Source organism: Mustela lutreola, chromosome 3 (assembly GCF_030435805.1).
Source record: "Mustela lutreola isolate mMusLut2 chromosome 3, mMusLut2.pri, whole genome shotgun sequence".
In the NCBI taxonomy this organism is placed as follows: Eukaryota; Metazoa; Chordata; class Mammalia; order Carnivora; family Mustelidae; genus Mustela; species Mustela lutreola.
This window is the reverse complement of record NC_081292.1, coordinates 107,861,284-107,886,382: the sequence shown is the minus strand read 5'-3', so window position 1 is coordinate 107,886,382 and position 25,099 is coordinate 107,861,284. Positions and strand designations below refer to the sequence as shown.

General features: G+C 43.5%; 1 protein-coding gene across 4 annotated transcripts in view; it reads left to right on the top strand.

The window, feature by feature from the left end:
• Positions 1–25,099, top strand: part of CFAP221 (cilia and flagella associated protein 221) — an 87,739-nt gene that overhangs the window by 20,054 nt on the left and 42,586 nt on the right. For all 4 annotated transcript variants that reach the window (XM_059166635.1, XM_059166636.1, XM_059166634.1 and 1 more), the window contains 2 exons: positions 8,592–8,695; positions 22,543–22,702. In XM_059166635.1, the coding sequence (XP_059022618.1) occupies positions 8,592–8,695; positions 22,543–22,702 (264 nt within the window). The remainder of the gene's footprint in view (positions 1–8,591; positions 8,696–22,542; positions 22,703–25,099) is intronic.

The following is a 25,099-nucleotide window of genomic DNA, read 5'->3' as shown; positions in this document are numbered from 1 at the left end:
TTTTCTTCAACATGCCCGAAATAGCTCACAGAAATTCCTTATCTACAACCATTTCAAGATCAAAATTATTTGAATGCAAATTACTTTGCTTTAAAAATTCATGTCTTACTCTTCCTGTGAGCTTTTTGTTCTAATAGTTGCTAGTGGGTAAGACGCAAGACCAAGCCAGGTCCCCTCCGTGCTGTCAGGCCCAGCGTAACAGGTCCCTCAGCTCTGAGGAGGTACGCTTGGAATGCAGTCAGCGTGTGGCAACTTGTGCCCCCTATTTTAAAAGAAGAAAAAGCCAGCAGTCGTTTTTAATGTATCCTCTTATCTCCAAATAAATGCTGTATTTTTCTCAATAGAAGAAGAAATCAGCCTGCAGGAGGCTTTTCTTCTACCCTCACATCACAATTCAGTTGTTTCCTTTCCCTTGAACGTGACTTTCTTTTTTTTTTTATAAGTATTTTTTTAAAGATTTTATTTATTTATTTGACAGAGAGAGATCACAAGTAGACAGAGAGGCAGGCAGAGAGAGAGGGGAAGCAGGCTCCCTGCTGAGCAGAGAGCCTGATGTGGGACTCAATCCCAGGACCCTGAGATCATGACCTGAGCCCAAGGCAGCGGCTTAACCCACTGAGCCACCCAGGCGACCGAACGTGACTTTCTTCCTGATGACAGATGTCCCTATTCTCTGGTCTTAGCTATGGGCCCTGCTCTGACTCAAAGGAGCCACTCATGAATTTCATTCCTTACTCCATCTTATCCCACATTATCTACAACTCGAGTGAGTTGTGAGGTGCTGTTTTTTCTAATATGTATTATTTATAATACTTATTAGAAATAATTATTTTTATGAACGAAATAAAAATTATTTCATTTTTAAGTGAAGTCGATGTTTAGTTTTTGGTTTTGGTTTTTTTTTTCTTTTAAAGATTTTATTTATTTATTTGACACAGAGAGAGAGAGCACAAATAGGCAGAGAGGCAGGCAGCGGGGCAGGGAGCAGGCTCCATGCTGAGCAGAGAGCCCGATGTGGGGCTCTATCCCAGGACCCTGAGATCATGACCTGAGCCAAAGGCAGAGGCTTAACCCACTGAGCCACCCAGGCGCCCCTGACGCTTAGTTTTTCAAAGCTATTTTATATTGTATGAAACCATTTATATGAGGTACTTGGGGTAGTCAAATTCAGAGACAGAAAGTAGAAGGTTTGGGGGTTGCCAGGGGCGAGGAGTATTGGGGGGAGGGGAGTTGGCATTACTGGGGACAGAGTTTCACTTTTGCAAGATGAAAAGAGCTCTGGAGAAGGAGGGTGGGGATAGTTGCACATCAGTGTGAATGGTTTGATACCACTAAACTGTATACTAAAAAATAGTTAAAATGGTAAATTTTATGTTATGCATGTGTTACCATATTTTGTTAAAGTGGTTTTTAAAAAATATATATGTGAATAGGGCACGTATTATCTCTGCAGAGGGCGAGCATGTCACAGTCACCTCTAACTTTCTGAATTCAGTTTTATTCCAGCTCCTAGAGAAATGCCTTACCTTCTTATACCAAGAATGCAGAGGTGACCCCTTTAATTCTGGTTGTTCCCTGGGGTTCCACCTTTTCCTAAACTACAGAGGCCTGAGGGAAGGCAGGGAGTAGGGAGTTTTAGCAACAGGGAGGACTAAGCAATTAGGTTGAGGAAAGAGTTGAACCAGAGGCAAGAAAGGCGCTCAGAGGCCAGGCCAGCAAGAGACAGATGTCGACCCTCCCTGAATCTTTGACTACTTCTTGCTCTTACCTCCAATACTGGTCTAAGCTTAGGCTAAAATGAGGTTAGTGTTTAATTCTCTCAGTGTAAAAAATAAGTAAATGCCTGTTACTTGAGCATTTCTTTATGTAAATCTCTTTGTCTTTATTTGACTATATCGTTAAAGATCGTGGGTCCCCTCTGCTTCTCATTTGAGGCTCGAATCCCGGTGAGATTAATTGTGTCTTTGAAAATAAGATAAGCAGCACATGAAAGTTCATAAGAACATACATTATCTTAGATAAAAGGACATACTTTGAAATTTGAAACATAATTTACCCTCAGCTCTTTATATCTTTTCAAATCGTTGCCTGTTTAGGGGGTTGGAGGTCTGGCTTATCAGGCAACTAATCATTTTGTCTGATTGCCTTCTGGTTTTGGAGTCACATTCTAGATACAACAGTTTACATCCACAGCTTAAAGGAAAACAACGGATCAGCCTCCAGATTTCTTCCTTTGACTCTATGTATGTAGTAGTGCTTGAAGGGAGGTTGGTAACATTTGAGAACAGGCCTTGGGATTTTCTAGGCTTTTCTTGCCTGTGGGATAATTAAAGGAAAGGCCTTCTACAAAGCTCTTTGCCATAAGGCAAAGAGGGCTCAGTTTCACAGAGAATGTCAGTAGAGAAGAGGACTACAGTGCACACAGTGAGATGTCATTAGCTATCCCTTTAGAGACCAGAGAGGTAATGAAGTATCGCAGTGAACAGCTCAGGTTCTGGGGTCCCACCTTTAATTTCCACTCATCTCTTATGAACTGCTTGCCTTTGGACTACCCTGTAGGTCAGTTTACTTATCCATAAAATGGGCATAGCAATAGTACATATCAAGTCGTCAGAAGGGTTAACCAAAATTCAAGCCTAGTGGTGACTGGTACCTATGAAGGGCTAGCACCAAAAAAAAAGGGGGGGTGCTTTAAAGTTGCCAAATTAAGGTTGCAACTAGAAATGGGGGATAAGGTGGTCATTTACTAAAGAAGAAAAAAGACAGAGAGAATGCCACTTGGGTCCATTTTCTATTGCTTTGTAACAAACCACCCTAGAAGGTAATGGTTTAAAAGAACAGTGATCCCTCGTTTTGTTTGTGTGTGAACCACGTGGAGAAGCTCATCAACCTGTTGGGGGTGGGGGCAGGGAGGGTGCTGCCAGATCCACTTTCCAAGATGCTGCACTCATGTGCTGGCTGTTATCTGGGTCCTCAGCCGGGCCAAGGGCTGAGAGCCTTGGTTCTCTCCCCAGGCTGCCTGGGCTTTCTTACAACACAGGCAATAGGTTGCAGAGTGAGCCTTTTCTTAGACTTGGCCTCAGGAAAGGAGTACAGCATCCTTTCCAACACATTCTGGCAATTGGAGCCCAGATTGCAGGGAAGAAGACCTAGACACCCCTGTCAATGGAAGGAGTGTGGGAAGAGTTCACAGAGTTGTTTTAAAGCTATTACAGCGTGTGATCCCAAAGTGTGTCCGGATGTGATTTTTTCATGAGTCTCCTGTCAAGACTGTGACATGGATACATTGTTGCTGCCCACATCTTTGGATCTAACCATGATCCTTCATCAGTGAGCACTTGACAGAGCAAAAGTCCTATAAAATTGACATGTGACAGTCAGTGTTATAGTTTAAATTATTCATACGCCTCCGTGATAGTTTAAGTTATTCACACGTCTCCGTGGGGAGACCTCCCTTTATCTTGAGGGTGTGTCCCTCAGGTTTTTATGTAGGCATCACAGCTAATGAGTGGTTAATTTACTGTGCGGTCTGAGTCCAGCATCTTGTCATAAGGTAGCATTAGTCATGCTGTTGTCAGTTAACCTGCATTCTCCCCAAAAGAGTCAGATCCTGTATATGGCAAAGTGCTTCTTCCCCCTCTCTGCATACTGCGATTTTGGAATTAAGGAGGAAATCTGATTTTGCGTTATCTATAAATTCACGAGATCATTCCTTCTCTCAAAAAAGGCTTGATTAGCTTCTTGACAAATGTAATGTTAAATTTTAGAGTGAATGATAAAAATAACATCAGACTAAGGTAAAAACAAATGTTATATAATTAACTGGAAACCCGTGGGATATTTGACCCTTACTAGCATGCATTTAGAGAAGGGTGAAGGAAAAAAATTAAATTTATATTGTTATTTTATAATATCTAATTTCCGTAAGTCAAATGTGTACTCTCTTCTAATAGGCACACAACTTGTATATAATCATGATATAAGTCTAGTATTTAAAAGGTTTGGGTTGGGGGCACCTGGGTGACTCAATGGATTAAACCTCAGCTATTGGCTCAGGTCTTGATTGCAGGGTTGCGAGACTGAGCCCCGTATCGTGTTCTCTCTCAGCAGGTGTCTGCTTCCCTCTTTCCCTCTGCCTCTCCCCCCACTTATGCTCTCTCTCTCTCTCTCAAGTGAATAAATAAAATCTTTTAAAAAGAAAAACTATGAGAGCCCCTGGGTGGCTCAGTCAGTTAAATGTCTGCCTTTGGTTCAGATCATGATCCCAGGGTCTTGGGATCGAGCCCTGGTTGAGGCTCTCTGCTCAGCTGGGAGTCTGCTTCTCTCTCTCCTTCTGCCTACCGCTCCCCCTGCTTGGGCTCTATCTCTCTCTCTTTGTCAAATAAATAAACAAAATCTTTAAAAATATATTTTAAAGGTTTGGGTTGGGAGGCACCTGGCTGGCTCATTTGGTGGAACATATGACTCTTTATCTCAGGGTTGTGTGTTTGAGCCCCATGTTGGCTGTAGAGATTACATTAAAAAAATTTTTTTAAATAAAATAAATGTGATGTAATGAGCACTGGAGATTATGTAAGACCTGTGAATCCCTGAAGTCTATCTCTGACACTAATAATATACTATATGTTAATTAAATTAATTTAAAATAAAAAATAGTTAAAGAATAAATAAAAGTTTTGGGTTGGATTTTATTCAAAATAGGAAATAATTATTTTAAAGTATTGGGTATATTTTTATACATCATTTTAAAGTACTTCATATTTATACATGGCCTTAGTGTAACTGATAAAATATTTAGATAATAAAGTAATGGGGATAAAAGTTGTGGTTAACTTCAAAAATACCAGCTTCTATATGCTTTTGATATTTCAATTGGCTTCTTCCTATAAGTTAGAAGAACTCAGGGTATTGTTTGTGCCTCAGGAACCATAGGTGTAAGATGTATATATTTATGTTTCTTCAGTATAAATCACTTTTAATGGTAATTAACATGGGTGTTTAGAATCTCTAAGTCTCCTTAGAATCTAATGGGATTCTGTTTTTTCAAATATGAAGAATTTCTAAATAAACTAACCTTTATATTTGTCAAAATTCCTTGTGACCCAAATTCACCTAGACTGTGCTTGATTCACAATTATGGCCGTCATCCATGCTGATTCGGCACCTGTAATAACAAGCTGCAGTAATGAAAGCAAATATGTATTATTTGCACTGCTGTGTCTCCTTCTGAATCAGATTACTTGGAATTCTGTGCCTTTAGGGAATTATTTGTTTTTCCAGATTGGTTAATGCATCAGGAACCTGGCTTCACGTAATCATCACTAAACAAATATCCTGACACCTTTTCTATGGGAATTATCAGAGCTCTAAAATTAGTTTTAAAATGGGCATATATAAAAAGTCCCAGCAGTATTTTTTTGGTTTTAGTTCAGGAAAATGCAAATATGCAGCTCTTAGTAGAACATTCTTGAGCAGCTGACTTGACCTCGCTGGGCAACTCTGAGCAGATCACTGGGGTTACCAACCCAAGTGCCATCTGGCTCATGTGGCTGTGAGTCATGAGTCATTGGCCTGATCTTCAGAGACTGTGTCTGAGCCATTTAGACTTCACATTGACCACCTGGAGAGCATTTTGGCCATAGCTAGTAAAGTTGATCATTTTACTTTACTACTACCCAGCAATTCCATTCCTGGGGTATACCTGGAGTAGCTCTGGTACTGAGACACAAGGAACCCCAAGCGAGGATTTTTATTGCCACGTCACAATAGTGAAAAAATGCAAATAACCTAAATGTCCTTCAGCAAGAGAATAGGTAAGTGGGAATGAGATAGTCATGGAATGGAATATTCATCACTAGTGAAATGAATGAACAGTACTTCATGTGTCATAGATAAGAATCATATATCATGGGGATACCTGGGTGGCTCATTCTGTTCAGTGTCTGCCTTGGGCTTATTTGGTCATGATCCCAGGGTCCTGGGATCAAGTCCCACTTCTGGCTCCTTGCTCACTGGAGAGCCTGCTTCTCCTTCTGCCTGCTGCTCCCCCTGCTTGTGTTCTATCTGTCTCTGTCTCTGTCTCTCTCTGACATATAAATAAATAAAATCTTTTTTTAAATTTATATAATGGATAAATATTACACAGATAGCACTGAACAGCATTAACAAGTTTTAGAATGATACCGTTGAAAACAATTAGATTTTGTCAGTACCTACATGTGTAGTGGTGTTATAAAAATGCATGGGAATGATGGACAGTGGAGACAGGGTAGGGGTCAGCCCTGGGTAGGGACAAAGTGGAGTGGGGGAGAGGTGTACAGGGAGTTTCAAGTGTTCGGCAATGTTTTACTTTTAAACTCTTTTAACACTTTTATTCATTTATTTATTTAAAACATTTTTTAAATTTTATTTTTTCAGTGTTCCAGGATTCATTGTTTATGCACGTCACCCAGTACTCCATGCAATACGTGCCCTTCTTAATACCCACCACCAGGCTAACTCATCCCCCCCCCCCCAAAAAAAACCCTCAGTTTGTTTCTCAGAGTCCACAGTCTCTCATGGTTTGTCTCCCCCTCCAATTTCCCCCAACTTACTTCTCCTCTCCATCTCCCCATGTCTTCCATGTTATTCCTTATGCTCCACAAGTAAGTGAAACCATATGACGATTGACTCTCTCTGCTTGACTTCTTTCAGTCAGCATAATCTCCTTCAGTCCTATGCATGCTGATACAAAAGTTGGATATTCATCCTTTCCGATGGCTGTGTAATATTCCATTGTATATATGGACCACATCTTCTTTATCCATAAACATTTTTTTTAAAGATTTTATTTATTTATTTGACAGAGAGAAATCACAAGTAGGCAGAGAGGCAGGCAGAGAGAGAGAGAGGAGGAAGCAGGCTCCCCGCTGAGCAGAGAGCCCGACGCGGGACTCGATCCCAGGACCCTGAGATCATGACCCGAGCCGAAGGCAGCGGCTTAACCACTGAGCCACCCAGGCGCCCTATCCATAAACATTTTTAAACACTTAAACATTTTTGGTTTACCAAAGCAGATTTGAGAGCTTGGTAGTGGATAAAGGGATCTCTATTATATTACTCTCTATATCTTTCTTTCTTTATATTCAGAATAGTCTACAAATTTTAAAAAGGTAGTGAATTTAAAGCCAAATAAAAATGCTCTTGGCGTAATTTTTAAAACCACATTTGACTTATACCGTATCCCCAGAATTACTATGGAAAAAGAGTTATTTTACTTTGTTTCAACAAATATTTGTTGAATGTTCAACAGATGCAGGGTTCTGGAATTTTGTTGAGGTTAGGCTGGAGAAGCAAGCAGACTCAGCTCTGCCTTCCTAGGACTCAGAGTCTCCCAGGTAGACAGGTGTGGGACAGGTAAGGAAGCAGGTCCTGGTGGGGAAAAGTCCCCGAGGCAGACAAGGTCAGTTGGGCACCACCCAGACGACAGCATGCTAGCTGGCCTGACAGTTCTGCTTAGCCCGATTGTAGTCTCAGTCTCCCACACAGACTGGGAAATGGGAGGGAGAAGTGTTGGCAGGAAGGCTCTCACTGAAAGGTCAAGAGGTGAAGACCAACCGCTGGGCAGGAGGACAAGATGGGCTATGAGGGCGCAGGAGTTTCGAGGTAGAGAAGGGAGGAGGCAGAAGGAAATACAGGGATAGAGGGCAGGACTGAGCTCAATGTCCAGCTGCTGAAAGACGCTGGATCACCTACCACACCAGCTCCATATCTGTGGGGAGGCCAAGTGCTAGAAGCTCAGCTTCTCCATGCCTTACTCACCGCAAACTCTGGCCCGCCTGGGCTTGGCCTGATAGTAGGAGAAGACATGATGAGAAACTCAGGGCCCTCTGAGCAATGGCCCAGCTATAGCAGCTCCTGCAGTTCCATAAGGGACAACCTCAAGCACACTCAGAAGTCGGACTAGTCTTTGTGAGGGAGCATTTCCAGGTCCTTGGTGAGGGAGCATATCTGGGTCCTCTGCTGCTTGTTGGCCTTCTTACCACATAAGAAGTCTCTGGCACATTTCAGTCCAACACAACCGGAAGTGTGGTTTCTTCAATGCCGTCTAGGTCCAAACTCCATAAACACCAGGGGCTTCCCAGGCTTCTCTGTGTCAAGCCTGCTCATGCCGTGTTCCCTAGGTTCCCTGGGGCCCATTGGGTGGCAGAGAAGCCCTTTCCCTGTAACTGTGGGTGTCCACAGAAAGAACCTGACAGTACTCAAGAGGCAGCGTGGACAGAGGTATTGGGAGTGCGGAAACTGAGCCCGGTTGACCTGCCTTGAAGCCCACTTCTGCCATGAACTAGCTGGGTCATCTTGGGCAGGGCACTTACCCTTTCTGGTGCTTTGTTTGCCTTGTCTGTAAGTGGGGATTGTCACAACACCACCTCACGGGATTCAAGGAGTTAATGTTTGGGACATGTATGTGACGGGAGGCACCCAGGAGTTACTCTAGCTGCTGTGTCAGCCTTCACTGTTGTGGTTGTTTATTATGTAACTTGAGTCTCTATTCCTTGCGATCAAAAGAACCCATTATTAAGAAAAAATTTTTTTCCTTTTTTTGTTTACAGAAAAAAATATGTTATCCCTTTGCAGTGCAGCTGCCCTGTCGATTTTGAGTTTCATATCACTTTGATTCAGTCTCATGAAGCCTTTACTATTGATCCAATATCAGGTAAGGAGAGTCAGGATTTCAAGTTTCCTATTTCCTTAGGGTTCTCAGATCAAAGGGATTAGGAGAGTCAGTCTCAAGGTCTAAAAGAGAATAAGCTACACTTGAACATGATATCTTCACATGTGTAATGGTAACAGATTTGACGTATCTGACATACTGTAAATTGGGGTCGGACACATGAGAATGAGGACACTTTGGGATCATTTGTATTGTGCAGATAATTTGTAACAGTGTCCAGGTAAATTTCTTCCAAGATCAAAACTTGAAATCGGAAGTTAATCCTTTCCTCTTCTAATTTTGGCCCTTGGTTTATCCTTGGGGCATCCGTTTCACTCAATTTCAGATAAAATGGGAATTGCATCTCTTACCCAGCTTTTGGGATGTTATTGAAGGCTGTCATGAATTTACTACACACATGGTATGGACAATCTGCCTTTTCCTGCCCCAAAGGGCATAGATCTTTGTTCTGCTCGGAACTTTTGAAAGAAAAATCTCCTCTAAAGCAATTACTGCTTCCAGTTTCTGTCTCTTTTGATGTTTGGGTGTGGGCTTTAAGTATCTGTCCACAGTGTTCTGCTGTGAACACTAAAATAGCTTTATTCTCCAGTGTCTGGGTATCCACTAATCTCCTGATTTTGAGTGCATATATGAGTGTTCAAAGCAGAAATTTTGAATGACTTCTAAATTATGAGATGTATATAGATTATTTCCTAGAGAACCAGGAGCCATTCTAAGATTTCTGAAATACCATGTAGCTTACTATTTATATTGCAAAAAGCAAAACAAAGCAAAACAAAACAGTACTTGATTCTCTTTCCAGAGAGAAGCTTTATTACTTTTAGGCTTTAAAGAGGAAAGAGAATAAGTGGTTACCAAAATTATACTAAACAAGATTATATTTCTGCTTTTAATTATATTCGGTGTTCTCCCTATAGGCCTTTTGGTAGAATAATAAAAGTAGCACTTACTTAGTGACTGTTATGTGCCAGGCACTATTCCAGGTGACAGATATAGATACATTTGATATATGTTGAAGCACCTGTATATTTAATCTATACCACAACCATGTAAGGTTGGTATAATTATTATTTCCATTTTATGGACATAGAAATGAAGCTCCAGGGACACTCGGGAGTAAGAGGCAGAGGTAGGATTTGAAACCAGTAATTCTGGTTCCGAAGCTGGTGCACTGCCTCATAAAATACAAACTGAATTTCCACCTTCACTCTGAAGAGGTTATAAGAACTTGACCTATGATGGGGGGTGCCTGGGTGGTTCAGTCATTAAGCATCTGCCTTCGGCTCAGGTCATGATCCCAGGGTCCTGGGTCTGAGCCCCACATCAGGCTCTCTGTTCGGCAGGAAGCCTGCTTCTACCTCTCCCACTCCCCCTGCTTGTGTTTCCTTTCTCACTGGCTCTCTCTCTGTCAAATAAATAAATACTAAAAAAAAAAAAAAAAGAAGAAGAAGAATTTGACCTATGAGGTAAGTTGGTAAAGTGAACTAGCTCCTGTGATCTTAGTCTAGACTCTACTTGAGAGATAACGGCAAGACAGAGGAGGGACTCCTGTCCTTCCCTGGGCCACCAGACCACATTGGACCTCTGGGAATGTCCCTGAAAGCCAGGTGCTAAGACAGACCCAGATAAACCAGGGAAAGAGCATCAGGTCAGTGTAGGAATGAGAAGAAGAAAAAGGCACTGGACACAGGCCAGCTGTGTCAGTAACAAGAATCACTATGGTGTAGGGGCACCTGGGTGGCTCAGTCAATTAAATGTCTGCCTTTAGCTCCGGTCGTGATCCCAGAGTTCCAAGATCGATCCCTGCATCAAGTTCCCTGTTTCTTCCTTGCTCTGTCCTTCACTCTGCTCATTCTCTCTCTCTCTCTCTCTCTCTCTCTCTTGCTCTCTCATTCTCAAATAAATAAATAAAATCTTTTTAAAAATTATTTTAAAAAAAAGAATCACTGTAGTATAAAAAGGAATGGCCTTGGGCCTGGCAGCTCCTGGTGCATCATCAAAGATGCTCAAATAGGAAATTGATCTCTTATCATGTAGCTAGTTCACCATCACTGAAGACTGGTGGGAATGTTGTAGAGGGGAGTCAGCAGATGGGACTTAGAGCAGGGCAGTACCCCAAGACATTGAACATTTATAACAGCTATGAAGCCAAGGGACCCATCCCTGGTAATTTGCACTTATAGCTCTGGGAAGGGTCTGGTTTTCTGTACTGGTGGCAAGCACCTACCAGTGATCCTGATGTGGACATGCCTCAGAGTGGTGTTTGGCAATCACTAGACTAGGTTCATCTATATGATCCTGCCCCTCTTGATGGTCTGTAATTCTGTGAAACTCCATAGGCAGAAGGGAACCACCAAGATTTCTGAGCAATTGTGATAGGAGCTGTTTTTTTGAAAGGTCAGAACTGTTGCAGTGTACAGGAGTGACTGGGGCAGGTAGAGGCAGGAGACCAGGAAATCATTGTGTTGGGAATGAAATCATGTAGGTCTTGAGAGCCATAACTAAGCTGGTGTCAATGGCACGGAAAAGGCAGGGGGAATTGGGAAGGAAGTGAGAGGTTCTTATGGCCAAGGCCTACTTCTGCAAAGAACTATGTCCCAAGATATAGAATATTAATCTACTGAAAGGGTTTTGAAACACAGCCTATTCTAAACCCAAGGACAGGTGAGAGGTGGGAGCGAGGGACAGAAATTTCCACGTCACCTAGGTACTAATTAAATGGACAGCCGTGAGACAGAGAGGAGGTCACCCGGGGAGTGGGTGTGGCTAGACAAGAGAGGTGGACAGAGCACTGAGCCCTGAACACATAGGCCTTCAGGGGACACTGAGGGGAAGTGGGTCTGGGATAGTGATCCAAGAAGAAAATCAGAAGAGTCTGTTGCAAGCAAAGACATGAGTGAGGGAGGGAGCTAGCGAATGAATGAAAACAAATGAGAGCAAACCAGGGCTCTTGAACTTTGCGGACCCCACCTTTACGATTTGAAATGTTCTGCATCATGTGGATGGCCTTGCTGATGTGGCTTTACCAAATGATCTCCTAGGCTGGACCCTTCAGCCTCCTTATGAGGCTTAGTGCAGGACACTCTTTTGGGCAAATCTTAGTAACTGATTATCTAAAGGCCGTGGAGACATGCGTCGTCCACAGGATTATACAGCAACATCTTCTCTAGGAACTAGGAGCATCATTTATTCATGCCTTCCAGGCATTCTGTGCTCAGGCTTGCCAAACGAAAGAATTTGGATAGGATAACTCCACTTATAAGATATGCCTCTGACATAGGGCCCCCAACTTTAACTCAACTGGCCATTTGCCCACTGGGCATCCTTAGGATTCATGTGTGCCCTAGAGCTTCCAGAAGCTGGCTCTGTTGATGGGGCCAAGATCTTCCTGAAATTGGGGAAAAGAATTAAAGGATTTTGTGAGCTTTGTATTGCTGACAAGAAATCATATACAATTAAAACATCAAGAATACTCTCGATAATTTTGGAAGAGCCAGCAATACATGACTTTAGCCAAGATCTTATTAGTGTTGGAGAAGAGCCAAATGCCAGGAAAAAATTGTAGAACTTGTTTACTTTTGACCACTTTGAGATCCTGGCCATTTGCTTGGTGTCACATACATCAAGAAGAATGCATGCAATTCATATCAATGGCAAATTGTAACCTAAAATGGCTAGTTAAGTGTTCCTGAGGACTATTGGCCAGAGTTCTTATGGAAAGTTTTAATACTTTTGTTCTCTTTTATCCCCCCAATTATGAGGACTAGATCAGCCATTAGAAATAATTTTATATTTTGCATTTTCTTATGAAATGCAAATTTATAACCATTTTATATTGATTTGGGAGTAATCCTAGAACCTGTGGCCTTGCTTTGGACCCAGACTGCTTTTGGTTATAAGCATTACCTGTAGGCCCAGGTCCACCAAAGGAGTTTCCCTTCACCTGAGATGAGCACTAGGACACTGTAAAAGTGTCAAAGTCCAAGGCACCTCTGTATACCTCCTATTCTGTGGGGCAGGGGGGGGGGGGGCGGTATAGGGTCCTGACCTAGTCCAATCATGTGATCTCAGTTGGATTCATTCATTCTCCCACAACACCTGCCAATGTGCTGCCCCCCCCCCCCGCATTTACCTGTTCAGGTTTCAAAAGAAAGTGAATGTTAACCCACTTTTTTCCTCTTTCTTCTTCAAAGCCCCCTTCCTCCCTGACTGAGGTATTTTATCATATAACAAGCCTCAGCAACAGGGTCCAGATGCCTTTGGGCATCCATGAGCAAACCCTTTCCTTCCAGACAAGAATATGAATGGGGAAGTTTGCCCTGCTTCTCTTCCCTGCCTCACTATACACCTGTGAATGGGTGAGACAGGAGACCCCTGGTCCCCAGCACAAACTGCAGGGGACAGGTCAGGGTTGTCAGGAGGATGGTACGACCTTTGGATCTTTGGCACACAGAAGATGCCCCCATAAAATGTTTCTTATTGGTGGCTAAGACCATCATGGGTAGCCTCATCCCAGAAAATAGTGCTGATTATATGGCTATACAGAGAAATGGAGACATCCAGGTATGTCTTTGGCAAGTGATAGAAATGAGTGAGATATACCAGCGAAGTGCTTCTGATCACCTTCCAGTTCAGCCAATTTGAGAAAAGCCAGAGGCTATAAGCCAGGTTGGAATAGAATGCTAATGAGAAGTAAAATCAAGGATCAGACGTTTTTATGACTTTCTAAAGCACCAAACTGAATAATGAGGAAGTGAGAACATTTAAGGACAGTTAATACACCGAATGCAAATGGGTTCCTTATGCCCCTTATTTAAGGGCATATGTAACTGATTTGCAGTAGCATACTGAAGAAAGCAGGAAAAGCTAGAGAGGCAGGTGGCGGTTCTTTACACACAGGCCCTGAAGCAGCTGTGTCACTTTGGAAGCGATGTTACATTTTGCTGGACATTAGGTATGTCCTTGACCGGTGATGGTGGTTCTACGCAGAGCTGCGGGCGTAATGCTAAGAATCACTCCCATTTATTAATTGTTAACCACGTGACAGGCACCGCCCCATTGCCCCCCACAATCCTACGAGGCGGGAACTAGTAGCATCATTTTTTACTGCCAATGTCTCCAAGACTCAAGGAGGCCAGATGACCTGCCCAAGGCAACAGGGTCTGTCTGACTCCAGACTCGAGCTCTCACCCCCGTCCCCTAAGCTAGAAGGGTAACAAAACAAGGACACCTTGAAATAGAGGAGAGGAAGACAAACAGAACTGTATCACAGACCAAGAGTTTAGGAAAATTCTATTTTTCGAGAGACAAGCTAGGGAGATTAATAATAGCTCTCCACCCAGCCTTGTGTATTCTTCCTGCCTTTGGGATCCCTAGGTATTGCCTGTTTGAGATGACCATTTGATGGCCTGTCAGTCAGGGCTGGTTTGAGCTTGGTTGATCAACAGCATTCAGTGAACTTCACCCAGAGGCCAATTCCTGTACCTAGACTGAGCTCTGGATCTCTCCTGCCCATTCAGGGGTGCTAGCCCAGCGAGGCCCAGGGATGGGCCAGGGATGGCTTAAGCCAACCTTTTCTCCTGCTGGAAAATCCTGTCTTCCAGGAGACTGAAAGGGAATGCCAGCTCCGCTTGCAGGAGAGCAAGCCTTTCTGGGGTTCCCCACAGGGATGGTCCAGGAAGGGTGATATGCCCCAGACCAGGCAACAGCAACAACAGAGTTAAACAAAGAAGATCTCTGGGTGGAAAGGAGTGTGGGAGATAGGAGGTTGAGCAAACATAAATATTTCTTTAAGAAGTGGCTTTATAAAAATGAAGTATGTTATAAAAATATGCTTCATGACTTGATACTGATTGAAAAAAACAAACAGGTGAAGCCAAAGGAGTTGATGAACTACATGGATATAAGTGATAGTGTTAAAATTTATAGCTACAAATAAGAGTATAAAAAACATCAAGAGGTCAGAGCTACTATCTTGCATGCTTCAACTCCAGCAGGAAACCTGTCAGTGCGGACAGTGGGAGGGAGCTTCCATGCTCTGTGTCTCTCTCCCTCCTTAATGGCTTCACCTTCTGTAAGTTTATCTTCCCTTATCTGAGCTGATAGCATTTGCATTCTGTCTTGTGACCAGAAATGCCACAGTTACTTCGTTTCTATTTCAGTGGAACCCGCGTGTCCACCTCCATTCTTTCATCCACTTTTCCTCCATTCTAAGTTCTTTATGTCCGTTCTTTCCCTGGCTTGTCTGGAATGTGAAACCAGCAGCTTGTTAACCAGAGGTTCTTGGAGGCTACATACCAAGAATGCTTGCATGTTTGACCATGTCTCTGCAGCCTGTCATCTTGAAGGACAACCTGACTGGGTCGAAGAGTCTTGGTTTACCAAGACTGTTGGCCTCAGAACTTTGTAGACATTACCCAAGTGCCCCTTGCTTTGAGAATTTGTTGGGAAGTCAGAGGCTGGCCAGAATCTTTACCTGCCCAAAGTGAATTCTGAATGCCCTTGGGATTCTCTTTGTTTTTGTGTTTGTTTCAGTCTTGAGGTTAAGTAATCTGCCAGGCATTTCTCTGTATCATTTGTTTTCCTTGAATGCGGCATATCCTTCTGATCTGAAGAAAAAGGACTTTTGTTATTTTAGGAAATTTTTCAACTATTTAAATTGAGTATTTTAATCTATTTGCTTTGTTCTCTTGCTCAGGAACATAAATTATGTACGTATTGGTCACCCTTTGCCCTTGGTATCTGTTATCTTCCTTAAAATAATTGAATTTTGTGGGGATTCCTCATTTCTTCCTGCCATGGCTCTACCCATGTGTCCATGCATGTGCATTGTGTACGTGTGTGTGTTTTGTTGTTCCTTCTCATGCAGTGTCTACTTCAGTGACCCTTCCATTTCCTTTTTCTGTGTGTCTCCCAAACCCACCAACTCTTTTTATCTCCTTCTAGTATGTTCCACCATCACTTCCTTGAACCTAGTAACTCTCGCTGTGGGAGGGTCAGGCTGTCTGTCACTTCTTTAAGACTCTGGTGAACCACCTGAGTTCTGAGGTAATCCGTCTTGTGATGTTCTTATGTGTTCTTCACCTGCTTTTGCTTATGTCCCTTTCCTTCTTCAAAGCATACTCATTCTTGAATGTACAGTTTTCATGCATAATACCTGTGTTGGTTCTACTCAGCATTTTACTCAGCTTTGAGTAGGGCCTGCTGCCAAAAGAAGAATAAAGTGGGAAAGGAACGATGATGATGAAAATAATTATAGTAGTATCTAAGGCTTGTGCGGCCCTTACCCTGTGCCAGACCCCAGCACTGCTCCTGTCATACTCCCAATCACACTCATCAGGCAACACTATGAGTAGGTCTGCTTTGCAGGTGAGGAATCTGAAGCATGGGTGGTTTAAGTGGGTTGTCCAAGGGCTGAGCTAGGATTGGAAGCCTGCGTCTGGCCACAGTCCCACATCCTGACAGAAAACTTCCTGTTGCTGCCCTGGACTCACAAAAGCCAGGTGGATCGTCTGTGCTGCGTGCTGCCATCGCAGGGTTGCCTGCTCCACTCTGTCCCCATCAAGTCACCTCCAGCCTCCGGGTCATGGGTCTAAGACAATAGAAATGTCAGGGCAAGGTAAATACTTCTTCAGCTCCCTCCCTGCTACTCTAGGATGCTGAGGTCCGGTCTCTTCTGTCCTCAAATTCCCTTCTCCAGGGCCCAGCCACATTCCCTGTTTTGCCACTTTAATCAAAGAGGAGGTAGATGTATTTTTTTCATGGCTGTTTCCCTTCCCCTTTGGGAAATCAGTTGCCTTCCTGGCTCTCTGCTCACTCCCACACCTTACTGTACAGTATTTGGGGGAGCATCTGCTTTTTCAGGCTTTGGAAGTATACTCATTTCCCTGGTTTAACAGAAGATTTTCCTTCTCTTCCATTTTGCACAATTTTTTCTTGTTTTGGTGAGTTTGACAGGAGGGTAGTCAAGGGAAAACAGCTTCACTTGACCATCTTTTATCAGAAACAATGCTGGGTTGAATCCTGTCCTGTGGCCCCACATTGGCATTTATTCTAGAACTAAGCACTCAGCGCCTGCTGTCCATCAGGTGCTGTGATAGGTGCTGGCTGCCCCGGGGAGCAAGAAAGACCTGCCCCCAGCTCTGATGTCCCAGTATGGCGGAGAGACACAGGCACCCAGAGAGGACATTGCCCAGAGTAGAAATGGTTGTGACAGTGGGGGAGGGGACCAGGTGACTGCTGTCATCCAGCAGTGAGGAGCTAGGTAAAGGGTTTCAAGCAGAGGAAGTCCCCAATGCCATCAGGTTTGAACAGGCTTGTCAGGGTCACATTTGAGGGACGTCCCAAAGCCCAGACTGTCTGGATGGTGCGCCCAAGCAGAAGAGGGCGTGCCCCAAGGGAGACCAAGTTGGAGAGGCCTCAGGGACCTGAGGAGGGTAGGAGTTAGGGTTTGGTTCTGAGCTGGGAGGGAGTCCAGGAGAGGGTTCTCAGCAGGGGGTGGTGGCTTGACCTCATTATGTTTCTGAGCGGGGACTGGGTTGGAGTAGCACAAACGGGGAGCTGACTGTCCCCTTAGGAAGAAAGCCCAGGTTGTACTGGATGGGTGCCAGCCATGGAAATGACAAATGGTGGCATGGACAGGCTTTGCTGAAGGGTTGGTGAGGCTGGGGACGTGGTCAGGGGGAGGCTCCTGGTGTCGCTGTGAGCAATGAGAGAAGGCGGGTACTGTGCGAGGTGCTTCAGGCAGCTCATGAATTCAGCCAGAAGCATCCCCATGCAGTCTCTCTGGCCTCCCTAAGCTGTCTTTGCGCTGCTGGACAGCGCCCAGGAGAGGGGCGTCGTAATACATGAGGGCGGCACTCACGGCTCCCGGCCAGCAGGTTACAGGCTGGACAGAAAATGAGTTGCAGGGCTGGCCTGGCTCTCCCCAGCGTCCTTCTACTCAGACTGCCTGCTCTGCAGCTTCCCTCTAGTAGAGGCAGGGCCCCCAGGCTGTCTGCTCCTGCTCCCCATGTCTCTGCATTTTGTGTATTTGGTGGACAGGGAGGAAAAGGGAGATCCCAAAAGACTCCATTTTACTAATTATTTCTGATTTCAGCCACCAAGGCTTGCTGGAGGGAAGGGAATTAAGGATTAAAATAAGCACTGAGAGAAACACCTGGCTGGCTCAGTCTGTCACCATCTCTACATCTGAGATGGAGCCCCCCTCCGCCCACCCCCCTCCCCAGCCCCCACGTCAGCTCTGCACTCAGCACAGTCTGCTACAGGTTCTCTGCCCCTCCCCCCACTCTTGCATGTGCAAACACTCTCTCTCAAATAAATATATTCTTTAATAAAGTGAGTGCTGGAGTAACTAACAGTCAGTATCTGTTGTGGCTTAGCAAGTTGGTCCTTCCCAGGGAAACCTAGAAATGAACTGGTAACTGAAAGTCTTGGGACTCACATTTTGCCCTTACCAGAAAGTCTGAGGACTCAGTGTTTTGTCTTTTTTGTTTTGTTTTGTTTTTGAGAAGAGAGCATGCATGTGTGCACTCATGAGCCAGGTGGGAGGGGGTATTTGGGGGATGGGACTTGGGAAACTGAGGGGGATAGATTAAGGAGAGGCTTAACTGATTGAGTCACCCAGGCCCCCCATGGCCTAAATTTTAAAGCTGACCTTCCCAGAGGCAGCTCAGTCCTTGTTTCCTGACTTGTAGAATCACCTGCTTTTGGGAAACTCATCCCAGAGACTTGGCATCACGAGGCAATTGCGTCTTCCTTCTTTAACACTCAAATGGGTCAGGTGCTGCTAACCCTTGACAACACAGGTTTGAGTCATGCCGGTCCACTTCTATTCAGATTTTTTTCAATAAGTACAGCATGACTATAAATGTATTCTCTCTTCCTTATGATTTTCTTTATATTTTCTTTTCCCTGACTTGCTTTATGGTACGAATATAGCATATAACACATAGAACATACATACAAATGTGTGTTGTTTGTTATTGGTACGACTTTGGATAAACAGTAGGCTTTTCATTGTTAAGTTTTGGAGGGAGGCAAAAGTTACATACAGATGTTCGACTTCATAGGAGGTCATTGCCTCTAACCCTCATGTTGTTCTGTAGTCAACTGCGTAAGTTTTCCCAAGAACTATTTCCTCTTCCTGACATTTTATTTTATTTATTTTTTCAAGATTTATTTTTGGGGGGGGGAGGGCCAGAAGGAGAGGGAGAGAGAGAATCTCCAGCAGACCCCCCACTGAGGCAGAGCCTAATGTGGGGCTTGAGGTGAGGCTCAATGCTAGGACCCTGAGATCACAACTTGAGCAGAAATCAAGAGCCAGATGCTTAACCTGGGTTCCCTGACAGTTGATTTTTTTTTCTTTAAATAGACTCCATGCCCAGTGTGGGGCTCCAACTCACAACCCTGAGATCAAGAGTCACATACTCCACTGACTGAGCCAGCTGGCTCCCTCTTCTTGACATACTACTAATAATATAATACATAATAAATTATTACTCATTTTACTTGGCACAAACTTTGGGAAGGACACATTCATAGGACACACACTCTGTAATAAGTACATATTATCCCAGACCTGTACATTCTTTTCTTCTTTAAAGCTTGTCCCATTTTGCAGATGAGAAAACTGAGCCACAGTTAAAGTAACAAGCCAAGTCACAGAGCTCCTACAGGACCCAACAAATCAGGGTCTGTGTTATCCGCACACCCTGGGGATGGTGGTGGTGGCCCGTGAGTGTCCCAGTGGGTGGTGTGTGACTCGTGGTGGTTAAGTCAGATGGGAGGAACATTCTTGAAGCCGCCCCAACCCCACTGTAATCCAAAACACTGGAATCATCGATAGCTTGTTCATGGACAATTTTTAAACTACACAGCTATTAAATTCCCACACAAAGCTTAGAGAGATTAAGAAATTAACCGAACAACACTCAGCTCGTAAAATCCTAAATCCTGGAAGATTAGGACCAGTACTTACTAACACTTCAAGCATGGGACTTATAGGGCTCTGTGATAATTTCGGGAAGATGATCTGTGCTTTCTGAGAATTCCAAAGAAAAAGTTATTTTAAAAGTATAACAATATTGTAATGATGCCATATGAACCTAAAAGAAGAAATGTTTAAAAAATGATCCCCACCCCGGGCCTAACTGCCCTAACACCGTACTTTTATTTTTCCATCTCCTTTTGGTGACTGGCCATATTTATGCATACTTTACATAATTATTGTCAAGGCAAAGAGCCAGTGGAATTTCCCAGTCAACCATTAAACATAGCATTTTTCAGTGTCGCTATGTTTTCTTCACTATGCCCATTTTATCAATAGAGTAGGATTTTCTTAGGCTTTCACTGAGTTCTCCGTTTTTCCCTTCTCTCTCCCTCTGCCTCAACAGCCTCCCTGCCCTGTGATTTCACATGATCCCTGCTGATGTTAAGGGTTGCGATCCAAAATCGGCCCCAGACAAAACTGGACTGAAGCCATAAAATCATGGTTTGGGTTTTTGGAAAGGAAGTCATAATTTGGGGGCAGGGGAGCCTTCCCACTTTTCAAATGTGACACTTTCTCTCCTTTCTCCCAGCATTAGTTTTGCCAAGCAGTAATTTGTCTCTGTGAGGCACACCTTTAAGAGCAGTTAGCCTCTGACAGCCGCAGCCAAGTTCCGTTAAAGAGCCACACTGATGGAAAAAGCAGTGTACCTGGTCACCCGGGCTACGCCTCCAGTGTGCTTTAGCCATTAGCTGCAGGCTGGGAGCACTTAAAAATAAATCAGCCAGGTCAAGGCAAACATTAATCCTTGCTCCAGAGCTTGTTAATTTTTTAAGTTAATGAGCTGGAGCAGAAGCACTAGAATGTTCGCAGTCGGAAGCGCCCCCCCCACCTCCTCCGCCAGCAAACCAGAGGTCAGACAGTGTATTTTCTGACCTAGTTGGGTGGTCAATGTCCTGAACTGTATGCAGCAGTTTCTGTTCTGCTGATCCTAGGCTGGCCCACAGAACTGAGCTCTTCTGCTGATTCACTGTCCCCCGCAGCGAGCTCTTGAGTCACTAGTGGGTAGCATTTCAAGATTTGGACTTCTGCAGGTGCCTCGGTGGTTCAGTCAGTTAAGCGTCTGCCTTTGGTTCAGGTCCTGATCCCAGGTTCCCGGGATTGAGCCTTATCCATCTCCCTGCTTCTCCCGTTCCTCCCTGCTTATGCTTGCTCGCTCGCTCTCTCAAATAAATAAAATCTTAAAAAAAAAAAAAAAGATTTGGACTTCTGCTCTCAGGAAGTTGACAAATACCTATTTCTGAAGCCCTGCACTAGGGTTCTGGGAAGGTGAACGAGCTTTGGGGCCATGTGTCAGCTCTAGGGGCTTGCAGTCAAGTGGGAGAGCTCTAAACTCGAGAAGGCAACAGTTCAGGGAGCACATGGGTACTGCAGGGCTGACAGAAGTGTAGAGGAGTGAAGGTTTCCAGGGATGGAGAGTCAAGAGGAGCTTCATTCACTTATTCAGCAAATATTTATTGAGTTGGGGACATTGTAATGGACGTTGGTAAAACTGCGTTTGAGTCTAGGGTAAAGCAGATGCCAAGACAGTGATTTTGGAAAGTAGGATTAAGAAACTAAAAGAAGATCTGGAGAAAGGGCTTTCCAGACCGAGGGAATAGCAGGTGCCAAGGCCCTGGGGCAGCAGAAGCCCAGTCCGGGAGAGTTAGTGCATAGGCCCCTCTCCACCTTCAGGTCTTGGCTGCAACATCTCCTCACCAGAGGAGCCTTCTCTTCATCCTCTCTCAAATAGTACATCATGTTTCACTTGCCTCCCCCACACCCTGCTTTTTTTTTTCTTGCTGGTATTCATGACATGATTTTATATTTTATATTCATTTTTGGTTTGCTTGCTTGCTGTCCCCAGCTAGAAAGTAAACTCTGTGAGATCTGGGACTTTGTTCTGTTTATTCCTATTTTTCAGGTGCCTAACATGTTGCCTGGCACAGAGTAAATGCTTAGTGAATGCTGAGATGGCCAAATGAAAGGTTCATGTGGTTGAGTAAAGAGAAGAGGGGAGACAGTGGTATAAGATTCAGAGGACATAGATGGGAAGGAGGGAGCGCCAAGCATTTATGAGGGAATTGTGTGAATGCTCTGTAGGGACCATGCAAACAAAAGATGCACAGGGGCCTAAGAAATCATCTAGAAGGCGAACCAAAGAGCCCTCCGTGGGAATCACAGCAAGCGGTAGCCCTTCTTGTGCCTACTACATTGATCTTTCCTCTTTTCCTCCCCCTCGCCCTCCTTTCCTTTCTCTCTTCTATTTTTCTTCCCATGTTTGTTGAGCACTTACTATGCTCCAAGCCCCACTGACCCCAGAGAGACAAAGAGGAACAAGACATGGTGGGATATTTGACTTCAGAAAGAGCAGTGGCCCAACCCAAAGATTTGGAAGGAGACATTCAAATGATGCCCAAATGTAGGGAACTGAATTATTTGGGCAGAAACTTGTATGTGTGTTCCTAGTTTTTCTTACAGCTTAGAGTGTTAACACTGACATCTGATAATTGGCTTAGAGATTATAGTTCTAGGAGTTCATGTCTGACTCACTAACGCTGAGGGATGTGTATATATTTCTATAACTGAGAGTCAAATTATTATTATAAAGAATTAACGTAGCAGTTGGCAAATAAGATCAACGTAAACATGCGAAGTCAATTCACATGGATTTAATGAAAAGGCTATATAAGGATAATAGAAATACTTGGGCTTACTAGGGGAGGAGTGTGTTTGTGTGTCAACCTCTTTGATGGGACTTCGCAGGAAAAAGAATTGTGTTGTCTCATTTGCTTCCCCTCAGGAATAATCCCGGCTAATGGGAAGGTGAACGTGACAGTCAAATTCACACCATTCAAGTACGGGATTGCACAGATAAAAATGCAGCTGTGGATCTCACAGTTCAACTCTCGGCCGTATGAATGTGTCTTCACTGGAACGTGCCGTCCCAACATGGCTTTACCGTATGGCTACTTTGGAATGTCTTTGTTTCTTCCTAAAACTTTGTAAAAAAGATCTGTGTCTCCATGTCTTCCATTCTTTATTTTATAACAAAATGCCATCAAAAACCATACTTAAAATGATGCACTTTCAGAAAATACTCTTTAAAGTCTAACAGTAATGCATACAATAGCTCTAGGCTTGTGTCGGTAGCTGTTCCTGCCACGAGGGAAGAGATGATCAAGAAAAGGTAGATGGAGGGATACTTGCCTTCACTGAACCCTGCTGCTGTGCTGGTTGATCATATGACCCGTTTTGACCGTATGTGTGTATTATATATGTGTGTATCACATGTATGTATATCCCTGACCCTATGTATTATGGTCTTCAATTTTTTTTTTAAGATTTATTTATTTGAGAAAGAGAATACCTACTATGGGGAAGGGCAGAGGGAAAGGGAGAAGGCATCTTAAGCAGACTCCGCGCTGAGCACAGAGCCCAACATGGGGCTCCCTCCCATGACCCCGAGATCACGACCTGAGCCAAAATCAAGAGTCAAACACTTAACTGACTGGCCATCCAGGTGCCCCCACTCTTTCAAATATAAATCATAAGACAGGAGCAGCATAACTATTTTCAAAATTTCATTATAACATTATAATGAAATGAGGGCCTGCTGTGTGTGGTGTCCACTGCAAAGCCCCATGGAACATGGTCCACCTGAAGATGCTCCCAGCAGAGGGACCAAAAGAAGTCATGGATCACAAGTGACTTCAGCATAGGGCAAAAATGAGAACGTGCCACATGGGAGGTTTTGTTGGGTTTTGTTTTTTAAGAACCCTCAGCATTCAAGTCTGTGTAAAGATGTGAAATGGGATTAAGTTTTACATCATAAAAATTTTTTCCAAATCCCTATTTCTGTTTGAATGTGGGCTTGTATTTTTATATCCCAATGTACCTGGTTAAAATGTAAGTTTTTCCCAATATTCATGATACTTATAAAAGCTGAAGGAAAACTTGTCACAGTTTTGATCTATAAGGAAATCTATAAGGAAAACCCTTATAGATTTTTGAAAATGATAAAGAAATAGCTGACCATTCCTTCTCTCCCCTCACACATAGATAAACCTCACATAGCACCCTCATTCGGCATATTATTATGTAGAGTAACATCCTTATATCAAAACATAAACTAACTCCATGACTCATTATGTATTTATATCATGATCTTCTTCCGAAAACTTCAAAGGAGCCTGAATCAACCATAGGATGTTAGGGTGGCCTGCCTCCTATAGCCTGCAGGTGCTATAGAAGAAAGAAAATCATGCCAGCAATAAACACGTAGCACTGTATATAAATAAAAGACCGTAGTAATTTTTCTGCTATTTTCTGGCCAAGAAAATGTGATTTGCCATGTCACGTCACATGCTGCAATGTACAAATGACTTTTTTTTTTATGCTCTATAATGTCAGTTTTATTTATGCTTTTAGAAATCTTCTTAGAGCACTTTGGAGTTCCAAATTTTTAATCATAAGCTCTTCTCTCTTGGTAGTATTTTATATATTTTTTTGTTTCTTTTGGATATTCTTAATATGATTTTTCTTAAGAATAGATTAAATTTATGTAATAGAGTAAGCTTTCTTTAAGGGAAAACTGCTTATCTCCTTAAAATTGAACCTTTAAAATACTCATGCCAGGAAATATTAAGTAAACCATGAATCTGAGTTTTAGCTGTGGTTATTTGGAAATTGTTTCCTATAGTCTTCTTTCTTTTTTTTTTTTTAATTTATTTTCAGCATAACAGTATCATTATTTTTTCACCACACCCAGTGCTCCATGCAATCCGTGCCCTCTATAATACCCACCACCTGGTACCCCAACCTCCCACACTCCACCCCCGCCACTTCAAAACCCTCAGATTATTTTTCAGAGTCCATAGTCTCTCATGATTCACCTCCTCTTCCAATTTACCCCAACCCCCTTCTCTCTAACTCCCCATGTCCTCCATGATTTTTGTTATGCTCCACAAATAAGTGAAACCATATGATAATTGACTCTCTCTGCTTGACTTATTTCACTCAGCATAATCTCTTCCAGTCCCGTCCATGTTGCTACAAAAGTTGGATATTCATCCTTTCTGATGGAGGCATAATACTCCATAGTGTATATGGACCACATCTTCCTTATCCATTCATCTGTTGAAGGGCATCTTGGTTCTTTCCACAGTTTGGCAACCGTGGCCATTGCTGCTATAAACATTGGGGTACAGATGGCCCTTCTTTTCACTACATCTGTATCTTTGGGGTAAATACCCAGGAGTGCAATGGCAGGGTCACAGGGAAGCTCTATTTTTAATTTCTTGAGAAATCTCCACACTGTTCTCCAAAGAGGCTGCACCAACTTGCCTTCCCACCAACAG